This window comes from Girardinichthys multiradiatus, chromosome 8 (genome assembly GCF_021462225.1).
Source record: "Girardinichthys multiradiatus isolate DD_20200921_A chromosome 8, DD_fGirMul_XY1, whole genome shotgun sequence".
Taxonomy (NCBI): Eukaryota; Metazoa; Chordata; class Actinopteri; order Cyprinodontiformes; family Goodeidae; genus Girardinichthys; species Girardinichthys multiradiatus.
The window spans coordinates 10764355-10790625 of NC_061801.1; the positions used below are offsets into that span (position 1 = coordinate 10764355).

Here is a 26271-nt window from a genome sequence, read left to right on the forward strand (position 1 = left end):
TGAAACACTGACTGACCATTTCCTCGTGGACATTTCTTCCTATTTAAGAAGCAATCTCTGCAGTTTGAGTGGCAGCGAGAGGTTTGGAGGGCAGGAGCTGCTATATTCGTGGCGCGGGAGGTCCTTCTGCTGATTCATAATTAGACGTGAACCTAGAGCTCCCGCTTACGGGGAGGTCACAGGGTTGAGGAGAGAGACGAGGGAGGAGGAGGGGGCGAGCCAGCGTCCGCCTGATGGACACCAAATGAACAAATTATGATGGCCCCCTCTGGGCGTGATGGGGTCAAACGCCCCGTGCCCCGCCGCTGACAGTTCAATTTCCCCCTAACGCAGCCCCATTCGCTGACTGCTAATTATGAATGAAAAGTTATCAGCCTCAGCCACCCCGCCGCACACACGGACAGCGGTCGGAAGAGGTTCGGGGTGGCGTGGGGAGGGTGGGGGATTTAAGAGGCAATTGTGAGAGATCCTGATGTCAAAATGTTATTAGAGAGAGCGGGAGCATGCAGAAACTGGGGAGAGGAGCAGGAGACAGAAGAGGAGGTGGGTCAAAGACAGTGACCAGGGTTAATCTAAATGCCTTTGATAACCATGCAGTAATTCTCTAAAAGGGCCCGAGCGCTCAGCTGAGACAGACTCGCTGCCTCTGTGGACAGATTGCTGAGAAATACAAATGACACTGAGGCCAGTTGGTGTGAGTGTGTGGGTAAGAATGTGCATATGCACGCAGAGGGGTGTGTGCGTGAATAAAGGTGAGGTTATTTACCCTTGTCTATGAATCCGCAGCCCATCATGTATTTATGCATAGAATTGACTCTAAATCAGATGTTGATGTGCAAAAAGTTCCCTGTTCTAATCTGCATTTCTATTCTCCATTACTCCCTGGCCTTCACCTGAGGAGGGGAGATTGACTAACAAGACTCCGGCTGCAACAATGTTGGCTTGGGAGCAGCTGTCAATCATACTGACAGACAGTCTGGCAGGCAGGCCACATGCAGAATATGTGCTACCTTTCCAAAAACCTAGGTGTATCAGCTGAGCAGAGACAGTGTGAAGGCCATTCAGAACGATAGAAAACCCTGAAATATAGCAACCGCTGTGACAAAAGAGTTTAAAAAACAGTGTTACAGGCCTTTGTTGTAATTAACAGAACGCTTTTTGGGACTGCTAGTCCAGCGCACAAATCAGTCTCAGTCCAGACCGTTTGTGGTCCCTAACGCAGCAGTTTGTCCCTCCCCAGATAAAAAATTTTAAAATCCTGTAAATACTCATTTCTGTAGAATAACTCCTCTAATACCAAAAAAGGCCTAACCAACATGGACTTTGCACTTTTAAAACTGTTGCACTCGTTTAAACAGACTCAGTTAGGTTTTTTTTGGCCCCCAAAGCTGAAACTAAAGTCCCTCCAATGCAATCTGATCACAGTTGGACGGTACAACGTCTACCTAGACTAAAGCTGTTTGTTTTGGTCAGATGAGACTATGTTTGAGGTTTCCAGCAACGTATATTCCAGGTGGATCTGGGGTGAAACAAAGGATAAATGTAAAAAAAAAAAATCTTTAAGTACTGTGGAGGATCTGTAATCCTGTGGGATTGTTTCTCATACAATGTCTCTGGGAACCTTGTTAGAGTGTGTAGCAACAGCTTAAACAAAAATCTGGAGGACACTGAAAATGGGTCATCACTGGGTCTTTCAGCACCAAAATGATTTTAAAAAATGGCCAAATCAGGGCGAAGGACGTGGTGTAGCGGCAGAGCACGTGACCCATATATAGAGGCTTCAGTCCTCGACGCAGCTGTCCCGGGTTTGAATCCTAGCCCTGGCGACCTGTGCTGGATGTCTTAAGAGTTCTCTTATTGACAAGAGGGGGTCCTACATTGTATCATGAGTATTTTAAAGTTTTTTACACATCTTTGCAGGTGCTGTCACAAATGTGGTCGCCACTGAACCTTATATTATACTCATTAAACCCAGATTTGTTGTCTGCAGAGAAGAAACTAGTCAAGAAAGTTGAACACATCAAACACCTTTAACAATGTCATCATTCTAGTAGAAAAAAAGCTCAACTGTTCCTCTATCTGTAAAGCTAATAAACTAACAGGTTTGCAAGCCTGCACATAATATTCTTACATAAGTCACCATTATTACAGTAGTATTATATCTTTATGACTCATCGCAATTTAAAAATTCTCAAACTGTGATGTTTCCAAACATCTAACATTGTTGTAGCAAAATAGACACAGCAGCACCTGAAAGGGTGGCTTGGACATTCCCCTCCCAGGAGGAGACGAGATACAAAATACACAGATGCGAAGAGCTGCTCACATACTGTGGAGAGAAAGGAGCCGTCACACGAGGAAAGGTCAACCATCAGATATACACAACAGGAGACACAAGGGACGCAACATCTGACAGAGAGAGATGGAGTGTGACAGAGAGGAGGAGAGAGAAAATCAGAGCGATTGGACTTATAGATGAGACGCAGAAATAGAGTTCAAGGGTGTGAAAGAACAAAAAGACAGCGATGGTGAAAAAGACAGAATATTAGAGGTACAGGAAACGGGGAGAGCTGTTGCACCGTCCTGGCTGGCTATAAATATAACAAGGCAGAAAAGGTCAATAGTTGGCGTCTGGAGCAGAAATGTTCCACAAGGGAGAGAGGCTCATTTCGCCATCGGTTATGATGCTGTGGTGTACTGTCAGTGTCGGGAAGAAAGGAACTATCGAGTACCGGCGCGGTCAAACATAAATTTATAATAGCGTGCACTAACCTGCATGGTGGACGAGACGGAGAGTGAGAGGCCTTCAAGGTCGGACAGTAAGCTTGAAGAGAAGACCGAGGACTTGGGTGCACTTGGGGGTGCAGGAGAAACTAAACGACACAAAAGAAAAACTGATTCAAACCATACTGAAGCTGTAGGTGAAGAACGATTCAGTTAATGAGACTGGGAAATAGCTGTAAATTGGTTGTTTTTTTGGTTTTTTTTGGGTATAAGATACACTCCAAAGTCAAAAAAACTAAACACTGAATACGGACAAAAATTAATCGCCCTTAAAAATGGATTAGGACCACTCTACAGCTCCCACAACCTTCATGATCAGATAAAACCTGTCTGGATTGCATCAAATTATGGAAACCTCCTTTAGTATGAAGGCATTTAGGATGCTGCTACGCTCTTCATTCCAACAAAAAAGGTTTCCCCCTCTTTTGTCTAGTCCCAAAGGTGCTCTAATGTGCCCTCATCACTAAAGCCTTTGCTCCCCATCCTGGCAACTCTTTTGGATCATTAGGATGCAGCTATATGCTGGAAGATCACTCCACACTTCATTTAGTCTGCCAGCAACCAGCACAGCCAACTGTGGGTGCAATTTGGAGGTGTGCAACCTTCTCCCTCAGGGCCATGCTCTACAGGGTGGCTCAGCCCATACCAGCTGTGGTGTGGTATTTATTAGTAAAGAGGTATGGATTGTTTGTTGCAGCTGTGTGGCGAGAGCTGACTTGGTGTCAAATTTCAAAATCTGAATAGTTTACAGCTGGTTGCTGTAGGGAACAAGGTTCAGAAATGATGAACTTACAGTCATCTAGATCCAGTAAAGAGACTTCCTTCTTGGACCTCACCTCCACCTAGAAAGCAAACACAGCTAATTCAGAATGAATGTAAAAAACTGAAAAGATGAACTGCAGCATTGTGGGAAATCCCGTTCAGAGAAATAAATGTACCAATTAAAATGACGAGTCCCTGAACATTTTGTACATTCTTCCTAAAATCAGTTTGCATTTCTTTATAACTTTTTGGGAGTTTTCTGTGATCAGTCTTGTAAGACAGAGCTGGGCTTGTCAGAAGCAGAGTAGAGAAAAACACACATGCTTCAAGCTCGCACCTAAAAAACCTGCAATAAAATCAGATTTAAACAGACGAGTACATTTTAGCACCCTTTCTCCATACCCCCCTAACCAAGCTGAGTTTATCACATCACATAAAGAACCATAAAATCCCACTCTGCCAACTCCAGGCTAAACAAACAACGGGACAAAGGAGGAATTGAGAAACGGGTGTAAGAAACATACCATAAAGTCCCAGGCCGTATCTTATCAGATTTTCTCTAATCGATGCTTGGTGGGGGTAATAGAGACGGAAACCCTGTTACTGGAAAGCGGTCTGAAAGAACCGTGCAGAAAGAGGCTGAGGGAAAGATGCATAATTCATAGGCCATAACCAAATGACAAAGTGAATGAAATGAGAATTTCATAGCGTAGAACAGCAAAGGGTGAGAGAAAGATAATGTGATGAGCATAACATGTAAGAAAAAGATTGTGAGAGCTGGAAAAAGGGAGCAAATAAAGGGATGGAAGAGAAAAACAAAATAAAGGAGATGCCATGAGTCAAATTATATCCCAGAGAGTAAATGAGGGTTTTGGAGCTTTCAACAAAAACAGCTGGGAGAATATCGTGTTAATACTCAGTAGGAGCTGAAAAGAAGAAGCCTGTTCTCCTGTTTACAATTTCAACCCCATTACAGCCTATCAACTGTGCTGTATCTTGTAACACACGGATGAACATTACAACATGAAAGTGCATGTTTCACGGCAGCTTTTTATCAACAGCTCTCAGCCACAGCATCAATCAACCAAAATCGACACAGTCATTACAAAACAACATTCTGTGAATCCTAGTTCCTCATATATGTTTAGTTTTTTCTTTAAATACAAACACTTCTATAAACATCTGAAAACGCTTGCAACCAAAGCACATGTTTTAGTGCTTACTGTCTCACCAAACCAAAAAAACTCTAAAGATGAACCTAACTGGATCGATTCCATGGCTCTGGAGCAATAAAACATGCAGACGAAGTGGAAGAGTGAGCCCAGTACACAGAGAGCCCCATAAAACTTTCTGTATTTGGCATCAAATATCCTCCCTTGCCAGTGAAACAACTGCAAACCTACCAACAAATTGCTGTCCACTTAAACCGACACGCCACGCAAGGACAGCGTCAAAGAAGGAGCCAAAAGACCCGTCTTAACTTTGGGGGAACTGCAGAGATCCACCGCTCAGGTGGAAGAAATCTGTCAACAGGAAAACTTCTAGACAAGAACTCCTCAAATCTGGCCTTAATGGAGGAGCAGAAAGAGATGAGCTGTAAAAAGCCTTGTTTGTAGTTTGCACCAAGCCACATGATGGAAGCGGCAAACAAATGGAGTGATGTGCTGTCGGCAGATGAGACCAACCTTTTTGCATACATGTAAAACTATGTGTTGCAGAAAACTGACACTGCACATCACCCTATACAACCCTACAGTGAGACACGGTGGTGGCAGCATCATGCTGTGGGCAAGTCGGGCGCACAGCACTGTATACTCATGTGTGCCACGTTTAATTTTTAGGATAGAAACAGTGTTTTAGCCTTAGCATTCTGGCATTTCTAAAGACAGCTATTAAACAGAAAGAACAAAATCCATATTTACTTGTCCTGTGCATTAAACGTACAGGTAGGTAGCAAAGAGAAATGTTTTGTCAGTATTATGATTTGCAATATACAGCTGCATCATAATGTTTTAAGAGATCCTGATAAAGAAACTGCCAAAACAAAGAAACTAAAGGCGTTTTTACATCTATATTTCATTTTACTTTGGTCTAAATCAGTTGAGTTTTTTACCTTGTAACTTTTTCAGGTGGTTCGGTTTCTTTTCACACAGACAAAACTCCAAGCGCACCAAAACCTGTCACTACAAACCTCGTGAGAACTTTCAGTCTGTTTATGAACAGATGTGTCCGGGTCGGGAGAACCACACGTAAATACAGGAAGCAGATGCTGTGTTCCGAGCTACTAGAACACATGGAGAATGTATTCATATCATAAGTGTGTCGCTGGGTACTATTTCAGGCAAAATTATCTGAGAAGTATGTTGAATGATTTTGACAAGACGTCTTAAATGCTGCATAAGGTTTTATTCTTTATGAAAAGCGTAGGCGTTGTTTATTAGTTTATTTACTTTATTGCATCCCACAATGCAACGGATTCCTGGCCAAGGGGAGGTGCATGGCTGAGCTTGGACCACATTCACACGTAAACAAACCGCTCTAGAGTACATTTGAAACCGTACCGAGGCCACCTCCTCAAAACGGTCTCGGTATGGTTTGTTTTGGTCCGCACCTTTGTGCGATTGCTGTGTTGTCATCTACACAAACAAACTGCACCAGGGAAGGAAATGAATCAAAGTTTGTTTTAATTGTAATAAACACCTCGGGTGTGAAAACACTAACACTTAGGAAGGTTGGATTTGCACTGTACCTCAAAGTTGGTTTCAACCTGCTACATCTATGTTCTAACAGGCACATCTGCTTCTCAGTTAAACAAGTTGCCTGTACCAAGCTGCTAATGAAGCTAAAGGATGACATCACCTTTGGTTCAGTCTTTACAACGGTCTTCTTCTGCAAAGCTGGAGAGTCAGAGTCGGAGTCCTCCTCAGAATCCGACTCGGAGTCGGAGGAGCTTTCAGCAGATGAGCTGCTAGTTTTGCTCACAGGTCCATTTCCATTTTCATCTGAGGCACTAAAACACACAGAGGAAAAAAAAAATGCCTCAAACATACAAGGATGTTTAACCAAAACCACAACCTCATTATATGGACATATTTTCCATGTAGTTTATAAGTTAACTTGTGATTCGTATGAAACACTTTCAGCTGATACACAAACAACATTGGGGAAAAAAAGCACTAAGGAGTGAAAGCAAAACAAACTTTAAAGAGTCTGAAAGCTGTCAGTGGACCCGATCAAAAACGACAAAGATCAATCTGTTTGTTTGCAAAGTTAATTCAATGCTGCGTTTGCTCAAGAAAGATTTTTTCCATCTTTCTCCTCTCTCTTTCACTTGCTCTGTCCCTCTTCAATTTGTTCCAATAATGGGTGTTTACTCCGCCTGCCTGGGATTTTCAGCCGTTAAATTAATGAGGGGAATTGTGACGGTAACTGGCTTTTTAACTTGGCCGATGATGAAAAGCCAGTATTAATTTGGCCTACAGATTTCATTTGCTGTGAACAGGAAAAAGTGATATAAATCACTGTGGGACTGATTAGGCCCTGCCTGAAATGACTGGGCCATAATGAGGGCATTATGCTGTGTTTGTTGTGGAAGCACTGGGGTGAGCTGCTCTAATTACAGACTGTACGCGTGTGTGTGTGTGTTTTTGTGTGTTTGAGCGCTGGGGTGAGCTGCTCTAATTATACTCTCTAATGGAGAGAACAGGGTCAGCCGGCGGTAAAATCAGGTACGTTCTGTGAGTTTGTGTGTCCGTGAGTAAATGAAGTGCGCTGCATAAGAAACTAAATTTGCCAGGGTGCAAGAGAGAGTGCGTGAGCATATTCGGTAGTAATGACTCAAATCTCATTTATTGGTAACACCAGGCTGCTAAATGACCAATCAAAAGTCATTATCCATTAGCCATGTAAATGTGGGTTACGCTACAGGAGGAAAATTCTCCTTGATTAGCTTGTTAATGGAACTCACACCAGCGATCCTCCTGCAGACTGGCCAACCTGGGCGAGGGAGGGAGAGTTTGTGTGGTAAAGAAAAGAAACAGGATATGTACATACAGTCCAATAACTCACATGGCCACAGATCTGGCATTAAGCCGCATGGATTTAGATTTAATTCTGCATCCGAACAGTTTATTCAGCAAACTGTGGTGGTCAGAATAAGTTTCCAGGGTGGAAATTACTGTTGCCTTAATGAAAGGAAAAAAACACCTCTAACCCCCATGAATACAATTCTTCATAAGATCACAGATTTGCTTGAGTTATTCTTTCTGTAAAGCGAAACAGCCCTGGCACATGTAAATAAGCCAAACAGGTATGGGGATTCTGTTCTGCGGAGAGATAAACCAAAACTGGAACTCTTAGGGCCAGCATTAAGTCTGAAGGAGGAAGAATTAGGCAAACACTCAAAAGATCCATACCTACAACAAAGCACGGCAGTGGCTTTTTTAATATGTCCCCCATAAACATCATTTGCACTGGTCATTTTTGATTCTGATTGCCATGAGAGGTGCTTTCAATGAGACTTTTATTTTGGCTTGGGAGCCCCTGAGATGGAGTCTGTTTCAATGTCGCTAAAATCTAACATCATACGGTTTCTACAGCTTAAACTTCCAGAAACGGACAAGATTTGTCTCTGTCTGAATAGAGCTTAGAGTAAGGTAGCACTGTCCAACCCCCACCTGTTGCTGAGGACTGCCATTCCTCTGGCAGAAAGAAGGCTACTCCACTTTTCTCACAAAAATTTGGCTCTATAGAAATATAAATGAGTACCACCCATAACTCTGTAATTAAGGTAACATTGTTTAAAAAAACCATAGTCAGCGAGCAGTTTTGAGTAAAAGCCATCATATCATGTCATATATGTTTGTTTTAAATCTTTGTGATAAACTGCACTGCTATGGCATTTTTACCAAGGTCATCAAGCTCTGAGTATCATACTGGTCAATGTCTAACAGATTCTAGCTTAAAAACCACACCAATTAGACTAGTCAAATCTGAAGAGCATTGTGCTATACTAATGACTGATCCTATAAAAATACATTCAGGACCCAACAGACTGCAGGGATTTCACCACACCTGTCAGCAGCAGTCTGCTTGCTTCTCCTCACGTTGGCCTTCTTAATTTGTTTCTTCTTTTTTTGTTCTGGTTCAGACTCACTGGAGCTCACTTCGGATCCACTCGAACTCTTTCCAGAATCGCTCGAGGTCTTCTCCGACTCTTCACTGCTTTCTTCTTCACTCTCACTGCCCGACTCTGCAGAATAGCATAGTTACTATTGCATGAAAATATATTCATCTTCACCAAAAGCTTAGTTTGTGCATGCCATTTGACCTTATTACTTTCAGTTTATTCATCTGAAATCTGCAAAACAATAGCCCCTTTGCCATGGGATCTACTTTGACGGGCTCCACTCCACTGAGCCTGTTTTGTGACCGTTTCCATTACTGGCTTTTCCGGCCTGGTGCTGGCTTTTTTGAACTGCTGTTCACCGATTGCCCATAGGTGTGGTCTGCTGTATGAGTCACTGAGCAGAAAAACAACCCCTGTTTTCCAGACTCACTACACTATAGGCAAGCCGTGGAATGCTTACAAGCAACCAGCAAGTCTAACCCTTATAACAGCGATGAGGTGCAGGCTTTTCTGTGCCTCATAGGAGACGCCAATACTCAGCGACAGCTCGATGGTGGCTCAGAAAATGATGACACGCGTTTAGAAGCACAGCACCCGATATTGACGGCTAGAGGCGGGGCTTCATGCCACATCTCCAGCCATCAGTGAGTCAATGGAAACACAACAGGTTTTGTGGGGAGTAGAGAGAGGTCGCGGGGAGTGGAGCCGTGCGGCGCTGGAACCATGAATGGAAAAGAGGCATGTTTCTGTCCCTTCTGTTCCTACCACAAATTCATCAAATATTCTAACATAGTGACATAAAATTAGGTGGAGAGGCAATAAAAATGTTTTCATCCAAATCTAAAAAAGGAAAAAAAAACTTCTCTATCCATCTAATGCACTGACACACAAACCTTCACTACTGCTGCTGCTGTCTTCACTGCCACTAACAGATCCTTCCTCTTCTTTCTCTTCATCGTCTGAGTAGAACTTGTCGGCAGATTTGGGTTTCTTGGCTTTCCCAACAGATGGTGCCCACTCTTGTACCTAAGGGGTTACAACACATCCAATTATGATGCTGAGAGAGATGAGAGATAATGAACGATCACAGCAATTAGCAGATGTTTTTGTTATAGGCCACATTTTAAAATATCAAAGCTTTATTTAAACATTCAACACAGTTGTCTTGTTTTCCCTGGGGACCTTGAAACAAATTCAAAAGCAAACAGTTGAATTTATTACCAATAGATGCAATAGTTCCACTTTATTTTACTTTGAGACGTGAGGAATTTAAAAGAGGAGGGTATTATTTATCCCCAGAAATGCTCTCCTGGCTTTCAGTAATGGGTTTAAAATGTTGTAAACCCTTCATTTTCTCTTGGACTATCTATTAAACAGGTGACAGAGACAGGACACGTCTTCAAACTAAATATCCTCACCATTTTGACATGGTGGACAGTTAAAGACTGACACTAGTGCCCAGACAAGCCCCTTCCATCCACCGATATCCTGTGATACACAGAGCAACCCCATAACAGCTCCAACAAGTGTAAGGATGAAGAGGGATTTTACTTCTCTGTCGGTCTCCCTGTTGTCCTCCTTGGGGTCTGTCTCAGTCTCCATTCCAGACAGGAAAGAATGAGGGGGCAATAAGAAAGAAAGTTGATTGAGAGGCTCTATTACGCACCAAGTTAAAGGAAGTGTTGAAAGTTCACTCCACACGAATCGCCAGTCAGGCGGCAACCAACACAACCAAGTGTAGGTGCAATTTGGACGTGTGCGCTCCATCCCCTGAAGTTGAGGTTTTATTTAGCTGTGGTATGGGCTTCAGCGCCTTCAAATCCAACATATTCTAAGCTTCCTGAGCTACAGTACAAGAAATTGATGAATACTGTAAAGTATGGCTAAAAAAAGTCAATAGAAGAAGCAATTTTTAGAAGCTTAATGTTCAGTCATCCAAAAGCAGTTATGATGTGTCTTTAGGATCATTGTCGCGTTGGAACATCACATTGTGTACAGGTTTCAACCATCTGACCCAAGCTGTGAGCTTTAAATGAAAGAAAATTGGTTAGAATAATCAAGAACACACCCAAAACGACCAAGACTGAAGCCTATTATAAACTGGAAGCTGATGGAACACCAGTGTCACTGTCCACTGTCAGGGAAGGTGATATGACTATCTTAGATCTGGAAGTCTCATAACAAATGCCAACTTCAGTGTTTCTCCACTTCAAATGCAAAATAAATAATCATAAAAAAGACATCAAATCTCCATTTGCTTTACATAAGGAACATTATTTTACTTATTTTGTGCCCTCTTTGTGCTATTTATGTTATTAAGACCCACTGGAAAAACTGGAACTGTATCAATCCTATAAATGATTGAAAAAGAGAAACTTAGTCAGTTCTTTTACCTTCTGCCTTTTCTGTTATCTTAAATATATTTTTCTAAATAATCAGAATATTTATCATTTTTAAGGGCAATTAGGATAACAGAAATTTGAATGAAACGGTAAAGAATGCAGAAATATTCTCAAGAACATAGTTGACAAATTAAATTATTGTTATTATTATCTATTGCTGATGAGAAACAAAGATGTTATAAATGTTTAATGGCAAGCTCTACTCTGTTTCCTGTTTTACCCCAGAATTGTCTGTAGGTGACACATGACACTAAATATTAATGTGTGGGCTTTTGCTTTATACATTACTGAACTGGATATGATTCATTGTAAACTACATAATTGGCAGGAATTTTGTAAAAACAAGACTTCTATTCACAGAAGTGCATAACTAAAAGGGAATAACTTAAATATGTCAGAAACCATTAATGGGAAGCTTTACCGGTTCAATCACCTCCACGTTCCGCACAAACGGATCCGGTGCAACTGCTGGCCAGTCCGAGAGCTCCTGGTACCCAGTAGCTTTAATGTTAAGACTATGTGAGAGGGTTCCCAGTTGGAAACGGTCTCTGTCTGAAGGGGCAAACAAAAGTAAAAGCAAATCAAAAATATGTGACACAAGGTCGCAAGAAGCTCCGTCCTTAATGAGGAAGTCAGTGATTCGGTGTAGTTTGCATCAGATCGATCACTTTTATCATATATCACCACTATCACCCGTATCTCTCCTCTGTGACCAACAGGATAATGAGTGCTTTTGTCTTTAGAGGATGCTATAAAAACAGTGCTCTGCTGTCTAAAAGAAGAAAAGAAAACTTCGCTTGTGAATATTAAGAATGACAGGAGTGGATAAGGCCATCCATAAACATCCAGTGGGTGCAAACTGCCTGTGAATTTTAATGTTACAGGAGGCTGTTTCATCCCTTTTGTCAAGGAGGAAGAGAGAAAATTAGGGGATTTTTTTTTTTTACCTCTCAGTGTCTGAAAAAAGGTTAGAGTCGGCTCAATAATTTACCCATCTCATTAGTCCAAGGTAAAGGGGTCTGACCTAAGTGCCCTTCAAAAGGAGACACACACACACCAGAATAATAAAAGCACAGCCTGAAGTCGCTGGAAATAGAGCCACTCAATCTGAAGTAACGCTTCCCCTAATTCGTATTCAGAGATTCTCTTCTGATTTAAAAAACAGACACGAGAAAGTAATGGATTTAATCTCAACTATAAAAGTTATTTAGCTGACCTAATACCTTTCAAAAAAAAAGGCTTAGAGGTTGAAATAAACAGATGAAGTACCTTTGAAAGCAGACTCAAGGACTGGAGCTGGTTTGGGGGCCAGTAAGATGCGCCGGGCGTACTTGTTGAGGGCGCCGCTCTTCTCGTTGGGCACAATCAGTTGTCTGACGAAGCGTGTTCGGTCTCTGATGTCATAGTTCTGGTCATATTTGCCGAGGTTCAGAATGTACTGGGTCAACAGCTTGGTCTGGGAATGAACGGACAGGTAGGACTAGTGCTGTACGATGTTTCAAGTTCGTTTCAAAAATCCAGCATATTATGCTTATTTTTCAAAGCCTTTGTCTTCCTAGACTTCAAACCCACTTAAAACAGATTCTTCAACATTTATTGCTATCTGTAACTTGTGCTGAAATACAAAGTTCTAGGATTTTCACCTCAGTTCATTAATGTGGCTGCAAGCGATGGAAAAGATGGAAATGGGGAAAACAAAACACGACTGTTAACTTTAGGTGACTGTTGAGAACCTTACAATTCTTCAACTGTATGTTTGGCAAAAATACGTAAACAGATGCCCAGTACAAAACAGCTTAACAACATGATTTTTAGTAGAGATGCAACAACAACAAAAAAAAGAAAAGAAAAAAGAAAATCGCTGGTGATCAGCCCTGAGCTGATTGTCAGAAACCCAAAATTATTTATATTTTCCCAAATCAGTGAACACCCCATTCCCAAAGTACCAGCTAACAGGTCATGCCGACAACATGACCTGTTGGCTGGTAGCTTAACTTACCTCTGACATTCTCTCATTGTTAACCTAGCTGCAACTTTACAAAGACACTTCCTGCCTATAAAAATACAAGCACTCCCTGTTCATTCATAAATTTAACATTCTCTCTCATTCAGTGAGTGTAATTATAAGCTACAGCAACAGATAAACTTAGATTTTTCAAATGGCTCGAATTAATGATGAGTTGATTCCTCTAAGTCATGTCAACACAGAATGAAAACCTGCACCTGCTTCGAGTTGGTCAGGTACAGCTTTGCCGCCAGGTTGACAATCTGCAGCTTTACTATATCCTCTTCAGAAGTGAAAGTCTTTGCCATCTTTCGGAGTACATCTGGTGCTATCTTAGGCACCCTCTCGCAGTACTCTCCCATCAGCCACAGGATGCTGGCCCGGGCCATGGGAACCTGCAAATGTAGTGAATGATCAAAGAAAAATGGCTGTCTTTACCTAAAATGCTCCTGTGTCAATCAAAGTACAACAGTAACAAGGATGAAGCATACAGTGATGTTGTCAAAGAGCTTGGCCATGTGCTTGATGATGTCACTGTGCTGAGTGGGCTGAGTCTGCAGCAACTTCTTGATGACCACCACGCTCTCAGCCACAACCGTCTCTGTTGAAACAAACCAAGCAATGACATCGCCGCTCTGGAACTGAAGATGTGTGCACTCCTCTACAATTTCTTACCATCTCTGTTGGAAAGCAGCAACACCAGGCCGTTGAGGCAGGTGTCCGTAACCTCTGAGATGTTGGTGGCACACCTGCCGATGGCCTGGATGGTTGCAGCGGCAAACGCCTTATCCTGGCTCTTCACGTAGGTCTGTAGTACGATTACAAGAAGAACAGTGAGGGGAAAGAGGTAGAGAAAACCTTAGTTGTTGCAAACAATAAACACAGGCTGAACAACAAACCTGAAATTCCCTTAGGATGGTGGAAATGTTAGCTTCGTTGGCGAGATTAGTCAGGATCTCCAACTGTGAAGTGAGAAGAGAAACTGATTTACGGAGCAGGTTTATCGGAACATGGAATAAAGAAACAAAACAGGATTCATCTTTTCTCCAAGCCGGTGTAAATATGCAACAGCATTGTGGGTACTGCTAGAAATCGATACATTTCCCTTCATGACTGAACAAATCACAAATTATGTACAGCATATTTAAAAAAAACATGAAGTTTTGGCCTTGAATTAATTAGCAGGCAACGCTAATACAAACTGTAGCAAAAATTTAGCTACAGAATTATTTAAAAAAAATAACTATTATCTTACTGATTTATCTTACTGATTTTGAAAACGTCATCATTAGAATTTTTATTTACCTGAAAACTATGCAACTAAATTGTCAAGCAACACAGCTTCAAACGCCACACCTAACCTGTGCTGATTATCTAGGCTCATGCTAAGACCATGTCGTTTGCAATAATGCAGAAATCGGTTACCTTCAGTGTTTTTATGTGCGTGGCATCTGTGGACCGGACATAGAAGCTCTTCATGTATGGCTCAAACATCCCCTGTCAGGAGATAAATAAAAAAAAAATGATCCTGGAAAAGCGATTAAAGGGTCATTAAGTTTGGCGAGCAGACTCACCTTCCTCTGAATGGACATGGTGGCGATGTTCTGTAGCACAACGTACTGAACCTCTCTGCACAAGAACGAGAAGAAAAACAGCCTTCAGGTGTGGACACAGGGGGCACTGCAGAGTCAACTTTACGTCTGAAGTATTTATTATTCACAGGCAAACTATAAAGAGTAATAAGGTGTGTTTTTTAATTACCTGTGGCTTCTCAAGAGTCGAACTAGTGATTTGGTGACGATGCTTACTTCATGTTTAGGGGCTAGATGCCAGTAAAGCTGAGCAACAGCCATCACAACCTGAACACAACAGCGACAAAAAAACAGTAAATCATCAAACAAATTTAGCTTTTTAAGGATTCTTCCTTTAACTGAACACACTGGTAAAAAAAACAAAACTAAAAAAAAAAAAAACTTTCATTTTGTACAGCTCTACAAAAGCACTCAGGACACTCATTTGATAGAAGGTAATTTTTCAGGGGAGCTTTAAATAGCGGGAAGATGTGTGTCCATCGTAGGGAGGCAGCATGGAGGGCCCGAGGCATCTATGAAGATGGAGGATGTCACTGTGCTGTCGCGAGTAAAGACACAGCATGTCACATTTTAATCAACACTTTCATTTGGGAGCATTTTTCCTCCTGATGCTCCACCGAGAAAGAGACCTTGAGACTCCTGCTTGATGGAAATCTGTAATCAGTTTTTTTTGTTTAAGGTGCACTACAGCAGCTTTGTGCAACTAAGAAACATGTAAAAAATGTAGTTTGTGTGCCTTTCTACTAATAATGATAAGTTGCTATCAACACAACATGGATGTAGGCTTTAATAAATGGAGGAATTTTAGTTCAACTAAAATTATCCAAACAATTCAGTTTGGAGTAAAAAAAAATCCTGCATATAGAGGCAGAGGCAGTGAAAGGATCAGCCATAGCATGCCCATATTAGAGAGTGATATGCTGAACCTCCTTGGACATTATTCAGTCTTTAAGACCTACTACCTTTATAATTATGGGACTTGTTTGAGGAGACGTTTCAGCGCACTGATGAGATGTGCTGAAACTAGGTCACAACTGGGGATGGGCAAAGCGACCTATAATTTAGTCATCTAAACTCGTTTTAGTTTAAGTCATCTAAATTTACTAGAGACTAAGTTGATTCCATTATGAAGTCAGATAGGGGTGCATTTTTTAGGGCCCCTCGGATCATTAAGGTAAACATTTATCGTATGATGGAGCGAAGCTTACGTTATATTTTGGTATACACACAAACATATGGATGTCGTTTTATGATAAAAGAAATTCAATAAATTCATTAACTTCCTGCTGTTCAAGTCTCGTTGTGCTATTTAAAACAAAAACAAAAATCCACCTTTCATTACAACTAAAGTTAGATCCAACTGGGTTTAATCTCCAGCCAACATTTGAATCTGTTAATAAAAATTAATTTCATCAGTTATCATCCTGCAAAGGGGTTTTTTGTTTTAGTCTTGTCTAGTTTTAGTCCAGAAAAACAGATCATTGATGAAAACCATGAGGAAACGTTTTTGTTTATAAAATGAACACTGGATGATAATTATATGGTTTGTCACATACCAGGGAAAAAATACAGCCGTGATAAGAGCTAGGCATCCAGTGATAAGGACATGTTTGCAAACCCTAAAAACTTGTAGCTCGACTGGGATTGTTACTTTTGAATTTTGAACTATTCTTCCACTGTTGGTTCTAATAAAAATGCTTTGGATAAAATTTGATTGTCTGAAATTACTGTGTTCAGTTTTTCTGTGTGCAGATGCCCTATTTAATACAGCCTGCACAGTAAATTTGTTTATTTAATGAGAGGTAGGTTGTATTTTTAGAGCAATTCATAGTCAAAAAGACTGACAATATTCTTTATTGCTACTTTTTTCCATCATCACCACAAATACCATAAAATATGATATAGTTTACAATCATATCCCCAGTTACTACAGAACAATAATGTTTGAGAGTCAGAGATGTTTTGTGGACAGCCCCTAGTGACTATTTGTGGTACTGCATATTAAGGCATTCCATATTGGCTTTACTTGGAATAGAACGTCAATGCAGTCAAGGTTTACATCCTGTCTACAGGTCCATGAAAGCAGTTTTAAAAGATAAAGTAAAAATAGATGAAAAAGAAAACGAGTCATTTCTAAAATGATTATTTTAGATGATAAAATGAAAGCACGGCTCCATTACCGTTGTTCATTAGCAGCATAAACTGGTTCCCGTTTCCTCTCTTGTGAAATTGATGGTTGATGATAGTGTGATGGACATGGAAAATCACTGCTTGCACGCTCCTATAGGTGAAGTTCTTTTAGATTTTTTGCTAACAGGAGCCATGTGTTAACTCACAGCAGTGTTCCTGCTCTGCAGAAGAGGCTTGGTGTTTCTCAGAAGAAGCCTGTGATCTGGATCCATGATGTAAGGCTTTGCTTCTTTCTCGCCTTGCTTCTCCTCGGAGTCAGAGTCGTAAAACGCTTTCTCGTTGTTCTCATCAAAAACGGCGTCCTGAAACGCAAACATTAAAATATATATATATATATATATATATATATATATATATATATATATATATATATATATATATATATATATATATATATACATACAAGGTTCTAATGTAAATTTTATACGACGTTTTTGGAAAATCAATGTCTCAGATAGTTAAAAGTATTCGTACCTGTTTTACATTGTGTGGTGTTGCAACCACAAACTTCATTGGATTTTGTTGGGATTGTACGTGATAAGCCAACACACAGGGTGACAAAATTGTGAAAGGCAAGGAAACGTCCTGCATGGTTTCACAAATAAAAATCTGAAAACTGTGTCTAAACTTCACAGAACCACCTTTCGCTGCATTTAAAGCTACCAAGTCATTTGGAGTAAGTCGACCAGCTCTGCACATACAGAGGCTGAATTTTTGCCCACCTCCAGCCAGATTGGATAAAGCGCACCTTAACAGCAACTTCAAAGTCTTACCACAGATTTTCTACTGGATTTAGTTCTGGACTTTGATTAACCCATTCTAACACATTGATTTGCTTGTATCTAAACCTGCTGGGTGGTAAACCTGTGCCGCAATCTCACATTTTGCAGCTTCTCACAGGTCTAACTGGCTTCCCTGTCGCTGCTAAAGAAAAGCATCCCCACTACATGATGCTGCCACCACCATGTTTCATCATGAGGACGGTTTGCTCAGAGTTACATGCAAGATGAGCTTTTCACCAAATATGATGTTTCGCATGTTTTGCATAACATTACTTAGAACCAGAAAAAGATTTTTAAATGTTATGTGCTTTAAAGAACTCAAACATGAAAGTTTAATAAAAATAAATCTCTTAAAACTGAACAACAAGTATGATCTGTACTTTCTGTCACACATGGAAATAGTGGGAGCTTTAATCTGTGGCTTTTGCTTTAAACAACTGTTAACAGTATTGGGGGATTTAAAAAGATGAGGTCTCTATACCGTGTCCTAATGTTCTGTTTACAGCTAAAATCCTTAAAAAGGAAATCTAAACTTGTGAAGGCGCCTCACCTCCTTCCAGGGGCTGGTGAACTGCGTCCTGGCGTAGCGCGTCAGCATGTTGATGATGACCACTTGGCCCCACTCCTCCACGTCCACCAGCAGGTTACACAGCTTCCTGTAGTTCTTGTGGATCAGATCAATGCGATCCGGGCACACCTCCTCAAATGCCATTACAACACTGCCGGCCACCAGCTGTAGGAAAGGTTTCACGGTTTAAATGACAGAAAACAAACGGATGAGTTTCCTTTTTGTTGCCATTTAAATGTACCTTTTTTTACTGTTAAATCCGTTAATTGAGGCTACGGACATTTCAAGCGGTTTTCTCCTCAGTTAAATTGAGCAAATTCTTCATTTCTTAAACAAGCAGTAATATAGGGACTCTAGAGAAATAAAGCACTGTTAGAAGATATGACATTTGTTGCAACTTGTACTACAATCGCAATTTCAGTCAACATAATGGCAATTTACAGCTCTGATTACAATCAACTCTTTTAGCCCTTAAGGTAGTTAGATGATAATTAAACAGCAACAGTAAAAGTAAAAACGCTTCATTAAAGAGAGAGTAGGCAAAGGACGAAGCAGTGGCTGAGATGGCTCATTTTAAACTGTCTGTTCTCCCAAACACATCAGCTCCGAACTGCCTGTTGCTTCCTGATCATCAGAAAGACCAAGAGATGGACAGCGTGAAATATTAATCGGTAAACAGCAACATATTTGGAGGATTTGATAGAGCGAAAAGGATCAGAATCAATTTCTTCCACTAAAAGTTTGCGGTCAGCGGTTTTGACATTCCCACTGAAACAGATACTCTATGCTATGATTGTGAAATTAACCCGTCCGATTTATTATATCATCAGCACAAAACTCTAGATTTCTAAATTTTCATCTAAAGAATGAGGTTTTATTTAATAAGTTTCTCTTGGCTGCTGTTTTGACATTAAAAATAACTGAGTTCTTTCAAAGATTGGAGGTCTGTAGCTATTGACTGTAAATAACCGCCGACCTCTGCACACAACGAGCCTCAGCATCTGTCATCGCACTAACAGTCGACTGTGGAATATTTAGTGGCAGGGAAATTTCACAACTGGGCTCAATGCACAGGTGGCGTCCTATTCTGGTACCATACTTGAATCCACTGGAATCGACTGAGCTCCTGAGAGCAACCCATTCTTTTGTAAGTGTTTGCAGAACCAGCCTTCATGCCCAGGAGCTGGATTTTACCCTGTGTGTTAGGTAATAATCACTTCTTGATTAATATAACCATAACTGACATATAACAACTAATATGCATTCCATGTTTTAAAATAAAGAGAAACAAACACAGGCTTGTCTCTACACAAAAAAAAAAAAAAAAAAATGCCAGCTGTTGGTCTTTGTTCAACACAATGCAGTGTCTGCAACTACATTTCTGGCCACACTTAAATAAAAGTTGGGTGCTTAGAAAAACAAAACCAAAAACAAACGTACATTTTTTAACATTTCATTACCTAAGGTCGGCCAAGTTGGGACAGCTGGGTTCCCTAATCAATAGAAGATGACCAGACATTAAATGCTCATAAAGACAATAGTTAGTTATTTATATTCTGCAGCCTTGCTGGTGGAAATGTGTTTTGGGAAGTCAGCGTACTACATCTGACTCTACACTACCACTAAAACAGGATTAGGCGTGATGCAGTTACTGGTAACAATGCATACTCAGGTTTTTAAAATTTATGGTTTCAAAACCTCTAAAAACATCCTACAGTTTCAAGCCCTATTAATGAGATGTCAGAGAAAGTGCCAGAGTTTTCCTCAGGTTGTTTAGAGCATAGAATAACGCAGGGCTGCCCCTTCCCCACCTGTTGCTGCACTGTTTTTAGCAACGTTTCTACTTTATCTTAGGTACAAGACAGACTAAGCTGTTTGGAAATATTTATTGCCAAACAAAACAAGGATAATCATGAGATTGAAACTAAAGAAGTACCATCCCTCATTTTCATTAAGCAGCCTAAAACTAGTCTGATTAATTAACCAGCTAAAATCAGTTTGTTAAATCTGTTAAATCACAACAGATTCTGCGCCATGAGCGCTGGACTACAACTACCTAACCAAGTAGCTCATTCTGAATTTTACATTAGTGTTGAAATCTAAATAACAAATATTTCCAATAACAGTATTAGAGCTTTCCTGTCAATATGTGATCATATTTTTCCAGCAGTGGAAACATTAGTGTTTATGTTTTAAATAAATAAGTTGTGTAAATACTGTTAACTTGGGATATGTTTTCCTCAGAGTTGTCATGTGGTGAAAATCCCCTGACAGTGCACGCCTAAACAGGACAAAGACATCCAGATTTTAACTGCTGTAGTTTTGTGTTTTGGGGTCTAGCATTTTACTGTGGAACTTCCTCTCTATGTCTGTAGCTGTCCAGCTCTGTTTCCGACAAAGACGTAGGCTCTGTTACAAGGCATTGTGCATTTTTTTTTACCAACTTCCCCGATTAGATATGGCTCCAAAGTAAACTACATGCACCATCTACAAATCTGACACCCCAATCTATTGAGTTCATACACCGCCTCCCCCCTCCTCCTCGACCATATTATCTACCCTGCGTGACAAGCCGGTAATGGAAAAATCACACTAAGCAAATGGTTCTTCTAATAACAATAAATTTCCTATAAAATTATGAAGGGCCCAAACCGTTTCCTTGCATCTATTTTGCTATGAATTCTAATTAAGGTACCAGGGAGGCAGAGAGTGCTGGGTCATCACGTCAGAGACAACGTGCGCCTTTTTGATTGATGGCCCGGCGTGGGGTCGGCCTATCCTCCCGTCAGCGGCTCCTCTCCTTCTCTCTTCCTCCTCCCTCCGTTTTCTCTTAAATTAATGGGCATCTCACCTAGACCCTAATCATAGTACCCATCCCCACCCCCTGCTCTTCCTTTCTGTTCTCATTTCAATTTTGCAGAAGGTGCAGGGGGAGGGACGGATGGGAGAGATCGATCATTTATCTTGTAATGGCTGGATAATAGATCCATCACGGTAAAACAGCTGCACAAACTCCTATGTTGTCTCAGGCCTTCCCATTTTCTCTTTAAACCGTCCTGCCTACAAGCAGCTCGCCATGTGCCACAGGCATTTAACTAAACGGTAGCAAAAGTATGTGTCAGGACCAGACAAGGCCACATGCTGAGCAAAGACCAAGTGTTTCAGCACCATTAAAACACCGGTTTGGTAGTATTCATCCACTTATCTGCTGGTCATTTGTGTTATTATGCAATATTTTAATACCACTGACATTTTAAAAGGTTCATTTAAAAGCCACCACAGACACAAAAAAAAACAGAAAAATTAGCTGAAAAATTACCTTCTCTGACTTGTGAGCAGCAGTCGAATGTGAAAAAACTACTTTTTTTCTATTCATTAAAAGCATCACAGAGAATATTCCGACATTTTTTCAAATCTGTAAATATGTTCTCTGATGCATACATAGGAATCTTGTAATTCCTGAATTTTCTGTTGGATTCAAAACAAGAAACCTTCCAGCACTTTTCCTTCTTTCTTAATTTTTTACAACGGTTACATATAAGAAAATAAAAACAAATATTATATCTGTTCTAGTCCTTAGAAATAACATTTGAAACCGGCCAGAATAAAAATCGAGAGGTCAGACTTTAAAGAAAGTGAAAATCGGTTTCAGCCAGTAAGATGATCGGTGCAGCTTTATAAACAAACAAACGTCAGTAAAATGTAGTAAAAGGTGCTTTACTCTGTGTATTCTAAAGTTGTTCCTTTTCTCAGTGCTTTGTCACAACATTTAAAGTTAATTGAAACATAAAAGTGAAAACAATAATAAAAAGAGGAGCCCCTCTCATGTAAAAGAGCCCCATTACTATGTTATGACATGAGTGAAAAAAGTTAAAGCTAATTTTCTATTTACAAATAAAAATAAAAAAAATCTGAAAAGTCACAATCGATCCAAGTTGATGCTACAAAACAAAAAGGTATACCTTGCAACAGTGCTAAATTTGGTTCTATAAGTTTTAGCTGAGTCAACAGTTAAAAATGGCGCCTCCTGGCTATATACTGGTTCTTCTGGCTTTTTGGGGTAATTTGATTGGATAAAACCCAACTGTGAAACAGAGAGAATTCATCCTGTCATCTATGTTTTCTGCATATTCTGCTCATTTTTAAATTATTTTATCTTTTCTGACCACATGAAACTAAATATTGTAGCAGAAAGTTCCATAAACTTTAAAGTCTGACTGGGATTAATGAAGTTGTTTGAAGCAATTGAGATAATTAGGGATGCCCAGAGAAATCAACTATTGACTGAAATCAGGCGATTTTCGGCTTGATTGACGAGTGACTGGCCGAGTGAAAACTCAAAAATCTGATCTTTTCCCAATCAGTGAATTCACCATATTTTACATCATTCATGTGTTACTCCAGGAAGAAGAGTTAGATCATTTTAGTATCATTGAGATGTTCAAAATGAAGTCAGAGGAAGCACAGAGACGTAAAAAGCTACATGTTGAGACTTGGCTGTGATTCAATCGAACTGCAAGAGAGCAACAGTGACGAGGACTTTCAGCAGATAACACGAAGGCTGACCAGTCAGATGTTTTGTGTTATCCTTTTGAGTTTCAGGCCCTGCCCATCATGGAACCTGCTTGATTTGGGAATATTGGCAGCCTTACCAGCCAAGGTAAGGATAGCTGAAATAAGATGCTTAAGACAGTTTAAAATGAAACCTATGTAATAAGGCCAAAATAAATATGTTGAATTCTGATATATATCTTTTTATATTATAGTTCTTAAGAGGGAAAATTCTGAATCGGCTAAAAATTGGTAGCGGGTGGGCAACGTTTCACAAAAAAACGATATCGGTCACAAAACTATATGATCGGTGCCCCTCTTGTATGTAGCTTTTTAAACCAAACTACACAATTACATCATAAAACATTTGCAATGTGCTGACCTGTAAACCTTTATTTTACATGCTTAGCTTTTTGTCATCACAGTTGTAAGTGTAAGACATCCTCACATAGCGCCCCTCTTAGCATGATAAAAATGCATTACTTTACAGTCATTAAGCATGCACTGTGTTTAGGTTTTTCACCATTCATCACCGACTGATAAGCTTGTGAGTCTGTGTGATGATGCTGCCCTTTCCCTCTGTCCCCTGCTTCACAATGTGGGCTCCAGCACAGAGAAGTCATCTGTCTTCGTTAGCGTCTCGGGCTAAATATGCTACGCATCTGGTACCGGGCTTTCCACCACCCCCCCGGCCTAAGCTGCTTTGTTTTGTTTGTATAATGGTAGTTGGACTCTATGAATACGTAATCCCAACAAACTGTGCACAAACTGCGTGTATAAACACTTACCGCAGTGTACTCTCTAGCCAGTATCTACATATTTGAAATTGCCATTTAGAGACCTTTAGTATTCACTGTGACCTCCTCAAACCGAATGTGCTGCCTGCTGACTTCCAATGGACATGCCGTACTGTTTCTGCATTTGGCCTGAAGACAGAAACTCAGAATCCAGCTCATTTAAGGTCCATTTTAGGAGAAACAAAAAAAAAAAAAAGAGGAGCTGGCCTTAGAGAAAATTAAGCTGACACCAGCATCAGTGAGAAAATTCCTTCCAAATGGACACTTAACAAGGAGCATCTGAAGATATGTGGGTTTAAGTGGGTGTTAACAAACCATGGCATTGCTGAATGAGCTGTGGGCTGGAGAGCTAAAAGAACTGCTTGACTCCAGCGCCCTCCAGTGGTCTGAATTTATCATCATGAGTAGTGAACTGCTCAGTGAGCCCTCACCGTGCTTTTGTCTTTCAATAGTTTCACAATCACTTCAATCAGCTGCTCCTTCTGTTCTGGATCCAAGCTGAAAAGAAATGACAAAGGATTTTAAAAAGGGCAGATTGTAAACTGTTGATTTGTGATTATTTACACGACAGAACACAAATTCACTCACTATCCTGTGTGCTGAGAAAATAGTGTCTTGTTACTGTAGTTGTACCACCAGAACGTTTTGTATGGTTACAACCACATGCTATAGTGTATTTTATTGGGATTTTCATCCCAAACTAGAAGCAAAATGATATGTGGTTTTCTACAAGTCTTTTTAGAGTGAGGTTTTTTACCAGCGCTGCACATTTACAGAATAAAATGGTAGCCTCTGAACACTGAACAGGGCGACGGCGGCTGCAGTGAGTTGCCGGTTCGAACCCCTGCTCTGTCTGTCTCAGTCGTTGTGTCCTTGTGCGTACAGAACCAATACAGCGCTATTTAAAACCTAAACTCCTGCAGAATGTTTATGTGAGGAGCCAAGTGTGCAATGCAACATTCTGTAGAACAACTTTAAAAAGGGACGCCAGAACAAAACAGAGGAGTCCCAGCCATCACGAAACTCGTGAAGGTTTCCCATGCAGCTACAGTGGAGAAAGAAAGGTGGACTGAACCAGAACCTTATGTCAGTGTTTTCAACAAGAATAATCCAAGAATCCAATGGCTCGCTCTCCACTTAACTGAACTCCTCATCTGAAAGAACTTCAAGCTGCCTGGAAACATCACTGGTACTGGAGAAAAATCATGTCCAAACGGCTACCTGTAACATCCAATCAACCCAGACTCCTTGCATCACATGAGATGCATGTCAGAAAGATTTCTGTTAATGAGGGGATTTTCCCCAACAGCTGCACATGCTGCATTCAGGTACAGCTGGGACACTAGAAGTTCAAAATATCAAAACAACTCAAGAGTGATTTAAACCTCAGTTATTCTTAAATACGGACACCGTCTTATTTAACAATTTCTAAACATTAACACAGATCTCTTTCAAGTGATTATATAGTTGTATAATCCATCCAGGCATTGGCTATGCCTGCTTATACTACTTTTATCCTACTATTCATTGAAAAAAAAAAAAACAACCAAATCTCCAGTCAATTCTTTCCACATTTTTAGGTTTTAGAGATTAATAAAATCAAATTAATTTCTGAACTTTCTCATTATTTTTTTTTTATGAAACCTACAAAAATATACCAAAACACAAACGAACCATGCCTAATAGTTACAAAGACTTTTCATAAAAACTTTCGGGTGGGTAATCAGTCGAGGCTACCCAGCTGTGTCCGGATTCGGTCCAAAAACTCAAACTTGCTAGTTTGACTGTGATTGATTTCAGGTTAGGTCGGTTCCCCTCACACATTTCCAGACTCTGGTCTTCACCTCCTCCTAACAGATTTTTGTGCCGACTTAACCTGTCAACTCTAAAGGGGGTAAAATTGGACAAGAAGTTGTGCCGTGTGTCCCCAGGTAAATGGATGTAGAGCTAGGATCCACCAATGAGTGCCGTTTGTGCATTAAACACTACCTGTAGAGTTTTTGGATAGCATGTGCCGAGGTCTTCCTGACATAAGGGGAAAGGTCCGAAGCTGCCTCCTTGATGGCCAGCATCATTATGGGGACGATGATTGGAACACGAATACTGGACAGGACCCTTAAGGCACTCGCTCGGATAAACTGGTTTGGATCCTGCCACATAAATAAAGAAAAAACATGAAAAATATTTCCCTGTCAATAATGATTACAGTATCTGAACTATAGTGATATTTGAGTCAAGAGGGAAAATAACTACATATAGCCTAATATCCCGGTTCTCAAACTGTGGTACAAGAAATACTGGTGCTAATTGAGCTCCCTATAATACTACTCAAGGGAAATTTTGCTATCAGCTGTTTATAAGAAAACAGAAGCAAATAGAAGCAATATAAAGCTTTCTGCACTGTGTTGATTACAAACATGAATAACATGTAGTTTCCTAACAGCTTAAACACCAAACCACTGCTCAGGGAGCCTTTCTGTTTGCTTTCCAACCTGGGACTTTTTTTTATTTCAAACATGCAGTGGGAATGAGAAATGGGTCCTAAACAGATGCTCGACTGTAGTACCATTTGGAAATGTCTTGACAGCATAGTGGAACTTGAAAAACTTTGTTTTTATTTAAAAGTTTGAGAACAACTTGCCAAATAAACTGCAGTTTTTATATGGTTTCAGAAAAGCAACTGTACAGGAAAATACGTCAGAATGAACAA

At 40.4% G+C, this 26271-nt stretch overlaps 1 protein-coding gene across 3 annotated transcripts in view; it reads right to left on the reverse strand.

Moving 5' to 3' along the window:
- The window catches only part of ap3b1a (adaptor related protein complex 3 subunit beta 1a), an 80321-nt gene that overhangs the window by 35112 nt on the left and 18938 nt on the right, over positions 1-26271 (reverse strand). For 2 of the 3 annotated variants that reach the window (XR_007039351.1, XM_047373001.1), the window contains exons 5-23: positions 25551-25711; positions 23993-24059; positions 18196-18378; positions 17010-17165; positions 14843-14940; positions 14656-14710; positions 14507-14578; positions 13981-14043; positions 13757-13889; positions 13573-13682; positions 13300-13476; positions 12346-12532; positions 12068-12109; positions 11498-11628; positions 9568-9700; positions 8620-8797; positions 6406-6556; positions 3578-3626; positions 2773-2873 (exon numbers count right to left, since the gene is read on the reverse strand). Coding sequence is in view for 2 of the 3 variants with exons in the window: in XM_047373001.1 (XP_047228957.1) it covers positions 2773-2873; positions 3578-3626; positions 6406-6556; positions 8620-8797; positions 9568-9700; positions 11498-11628; positions 12068-12109; positions 12346-12532; positions 13300-13476; positions 13573-13682; positions 13757-13889; positions 13981-14043; positions 14507-14578; positions 14656-14710; positions 14843-14940; positions 17010-17165; positions 18196-18378; positions 23993-24059; positions 25551-25711 (2247 nt within the window). In the remaining variant the exon portion in view is untranslated. The remainder of the gene's footprint in view (positions 1-2772; positions 2874-3577; positions 3627-6405; positions 6557-8619; positions 8798-9567; positions 9701-11497; positions 11629-12067; positions 12110-12345; positions 12533-13299; positions 13477-13572; positions 13683-13756; positions 13890-13980; positions 14044-14506; positions 14579-14655; positions 14711-14842; positions 14941-17009; positions 17166-18195; positions 18379-23992; positions 24060-25550; positions 25712-26271) is intronic. The other variant, XM_047373003.1, reaches the window with a different exon arrangement.